We start from the raw sequence: 4358 nt of genomic DNA on the forward strand, positions 1-4358 counted from the left end.
GTACCTGGTCCTCTATGAGATGATGCTTAGAATGGAGTAAAGACTGAAAGTAAAGAAGGCAAGGGATTTTCTATGTGGAAAAATCCCACACAAGGGGATCAAAAAACCACAACCTACTCTTGTAGGCTTTTAACTCTACTAACTTACAATCTCCCTATTACAAGCCACTTTGCAAAAACCCTATTGCAAAGACTTCAACTAACTTGTGATGCACCCACCACAAGCCACTCTATAACTATCCTAGTTACAAAGGCTTTAAACTATCCCTAGTCATAACATAAACTCTGAAGTTTACGAATTTTGGTTTGTTCTTAAGACAACACTTCTAAGAAAGCAAACTAGGAATTACAGTCATGAACAAATAACAAGATTACAGCTCAACTACGGATGAACATAAACTCATTAAGAAACTGATCATTAGTAGAGTTGTCTTCTTGTTCTTGACACACTAGTAACTTCAATGCCGAATGAATACTTTTGTTGCTTGAGAGAATATCACTGAATGCATGAAGAATGGTGTGTCTTGCACCAAGTTGTTTTATCATAAAAGATAACATAATGGATAGTGATGTCAACTCTTAGTGTACGCTTCTTCCCAATAAGAAGTGATTGTTGTACTGTCTGCACAACCACTTCTGGGCAGTTGCGTTCCAGCTGGATAGTGGACTTTGTACTTCCGTCAGGACGCACCAACGGACCATGTCCTAGTTGTGTTCCTCTTTTGTGACAGTTGCTAGATGGTCACTTTCTTCTGCTACGCTCCAGTTGTGCATTTGACTTGTACCTCTGTCAAAGAACCCTAGGGGAACAAGTCCCTGTTGTGTGTCTCTTCATATTGATTGCGTACAATCACTGACGTGTGCTTGTGTCGGAGAACCCTAAGACAACAGGTCACCAGGTCCCTGTTGTGTTCCTCCCTGTGGTCGTTCATCCATTTGCTGATTTTCAGACTTCGACTAGGTCACATGAAATGTATACCTTGTGGGCCAGGTTCTCTATCTAGTTCTTCACGACAAGTTTGTTAGATCATGAAAACATAAGAAACATAAGGCCAAGATATTGAAAACCCATCAAAATAATTGCTCGAATCGTCGAGCCATACTTATTTTAACATTTCCAGATTTATCTAATGCATTGGTTTTTTTAGTATTTATTATTATCCTTTATATTTTTCTCTACAACATAATTATTACTTACCCTGATGAACCGATAACTGTGACATATTATGAGACAACGCAACATAAAGATAATGATTTAGAGGAAGAAGATATAATCCCTGAGGAAATGGTCAGAGAGGTGGAAAATTTTGAGAATAAGCCTAAGTCAAATCTGGATGAGACTAAGACAGTCTACTTGGGAGATTCGGAAACAATCACAGAAACTCGCATAAGCATTCATTTGTCACCATCAGAGAACTAAGAGTACACTCGTTTCCTGAGAGAGTATGAAGACATTTTTGCGTGGTCATATTACGATATGAACAGATTAAGAACGTCTATAGTGGCTTATAAACTACCTACAAATACAATGTGTCCGCCTGTAAAGCAGAAACTCAGAAAGTTCAAGCCTGATATGAGTCTGAAAATCAAAGAGGAAGTAACCAAGCAGATCAAAGCTAAGGTTCTCAGAGTGGTTGAATATCCTACTTGGTTGGCCAACATCGTGCCAGTTCCGAAGAAGGATGGGAAGGTTAGAGTATGCGTCGACTATCAAGATTTAAACAAAGCAAGTCCCAAGGATGATTTCTCGTTACCCAACATACACACACAGATCGACAATTGTGCCAAGCATGAACTCCAATACTTTGTGGATTGCTTCGCAGGATACCGCCAAATCTGGATGGATGAGGGAGATGCCGAGAAAATAGCCTTTATCACTCCGTGGAGGATGTACTATTATAAAAGGATGTCGTTTGGCCTGAAGAATGCTAGAGCAACTTATATGAGAGGCATGATGACTATTTTCCATGACATGAAAAATAAGGGGATAGAAATATATGTGGATGACATCATCACCAAATCAGAGGAAGGCTGCAGATCACATAACAGATTTGAGAAAGTTCTTTAACCAGCTACAGAGGTACAATATGAAACTGAACCCTATAAAATGTGCCTTTGGAGTTCCTGCCAAAACATTGTTATGGTTCATTGTCAACCGCCGAGGAATTGAGTTAGACCCATCAAAGGTCAAGGCTATCCAGGACCTACCACCACCAAAGAACAAGAATGGTGTGATGAGTATCTTGGGACGTCCCAACTATATCAGCCGCTTCATAGCACAATCAACTGTAATATGTGAGCCGAGTTTCAAAATGCTGAAGAAGGATTTCGCAACCAGTTGGACCGAGGATTGCCAGAAAGCTTTTGACAAAATCAAAGAATACTTGTCCATACCACCAATCCTAGTCCACCAGAGCCTGGTAGACCACTGCTACTCTACCTTTCCGTACTAGATAGGGCTTTCGGTTGCATCTTGGGACAACATGACGAGACAGGGAAAAAAGAGCAAGCCATATATTATCTGAGTAAGAAGTTCACACCCTATGAAGCATGTTACTCTCTTCTTGAACGCACTTGCTATGCTTTGACATGGATAGTCCAGAAATTAAGCCATTACTTCTGTGCTTATACCACATATCTCATATCAAGGATGGATCCCCTGAAATACATCTTTCAGAAAGCAATGCCTACAGGGAAACTAGCAAAATGGTAGATATTGTTGAGTGAATTTGATATCCTCTATGTGACTCAGAAGGCGGTCAAGGGACAAGCATTAGCAGATCATCTTGCGGAAAATCCTGTAGGAGGAGGATACGAACCACTGAAAATGTATTTTCCCGATAAAGAAGTGTCGTTTGGAGGAGAATATATTATCGAAGCCTACGACTGTTGGAGAATGTTCTTCGATGGGGCCGTAAATTTCAAAAGAGTAGGTATTGGAGTTGTTTTTGTGTCAGAGACAGGGCAACATTATTTAATATTCGCAAAGCTCAGGTTTCTGTGTACCAACACATGGCAGAATACGAGGCTTGCATCATGGGTCTCAATTTGGCCATCGACATGAACATCTAGGACTTGTTGGTAATTGGCGATTCAGATCTCCTGGTACATCAGGTTCTAGGGGAGTGGGCTATCAAGAATACCAAAATATTGCATATTTGTATCATGTGCAAGAGTTGATGAAAAGATTCACAAAGATAGAATTCAAACATGTTCCGAGAATCCAGAATGAGTTCGTAGATGCACTACCCACTTTGTCCTCCATGATACATCACCCGGACAAGAATTTCATCGATCCCATTCCAGTAAGGATCCATAATCAACCAGCTTATTGTGCTCATGTTGAAGAAGAAACGAATGGGAATCCATGATATCAAGGAACACTTGGCAAAAGGAGAATACCCAAAGCATGCAAATCATACTCAGAAATGCACGCTCCGAAGATTGTCCAATCATTTCGTCCAAAGTGGAGGTATTATGTAATAAAGGGACTCCAAACCTAGGGTTATTACGGTATGTCGACACCAAAGAAGCTTCCAAACTGCTTGAAGAGATATACGTTGGAACCTGCGGGCCACCCATGAATGGTTTAGTTCTAGCCAAGAAGATACTAAGAGCAGGATACTTTTGGATGACTATGGAAACAAACTGCGTCAAGTATGTCCAAAAGTGTCACCAGTGTCAAGTACATGCTGATATGATACGGGTACCACCAAATGAGCTCAATGCAATAAGTGCACCTTGGCCTTTCGCTGTTTGGGGAATGATGTCATCGGTCCGATCAAGCCCGCTGCTTCAAACAGGTACAGGTTCATTTTAGTGGCCATAGACTACATCACAAAATGGGTCGAGGTTGCATCTTACAAGGTTGTAACCAAGAAAGTTGTTGTAGATTTTGTCAGGGATTGTATTGTTTGCCGATTCGGGGTACCAGAATACATCATCACCAACAATGCTTCCAACCTCAAAAGAGATTTAATGAAAGCTATGTGTGAAACCTTGAAGATTAAGCATAAGAATTCCACAGCATACAGACCTTAAATAAATAGAGTCGTGGAAGCCGCCAACAAGAACATTAAAAAAATATTGAGAAAGATGGTAGACAACCACAAGCACTGGCACGAGAAATTACCATTTGCCTTATTGGGGTGTCATACTACAGTCCACACATCAACCAAAGCAACTCCCTACATATTGGTCTACGGTACTAAAGCTGTCATTCTTACCGAGATTGAAATTCCTTCCTTAAGAATTATACAATAAGTTGAACTCAGTGATGCAGAATGGATAAGAAGTCGTTACAAACAATTAGCTTTCGTTGATGAAAAAAACAATGGTATGCCATGGTTAACTTTATCA

General features: G+C 40.4%; 1 protein-coding gene across 1 annotated transcript; it reads left to right on the forward strand.

Annotated features, from left to right (window-relative positions):
- Positions 1-1996: 1996 nt before the first annotated feature.
- LOC138869819 (uncharacterized mitochondrial protein AtMg00860-like) lies at positions 1997-2452 on the forward strand. The gene has a single exon (XM_070147464.1). It carries the CDS (start codon positions 1997-1999, stop codon positions 2450-2452), a length of 456 nt encoding a protein of 151 aa, XP_070003565.1.
- Positions 2453-4358: the final 1906 nt, after the last annotated feature.

This window comes from Nicotiana sylvestris, chromosome 1 (genome assembly GCF_000393655.2).
Source record: "Nicotiana sylvestris chromosome 1, ASM39365v2, whole genome shotgun sequence".
NCBI lineage: Eukaryota > Viridiplantae > Streptophyta > Magnoliopsida > Solanales > Solanaceae > Nicotiana > Nicotiana sylvestris.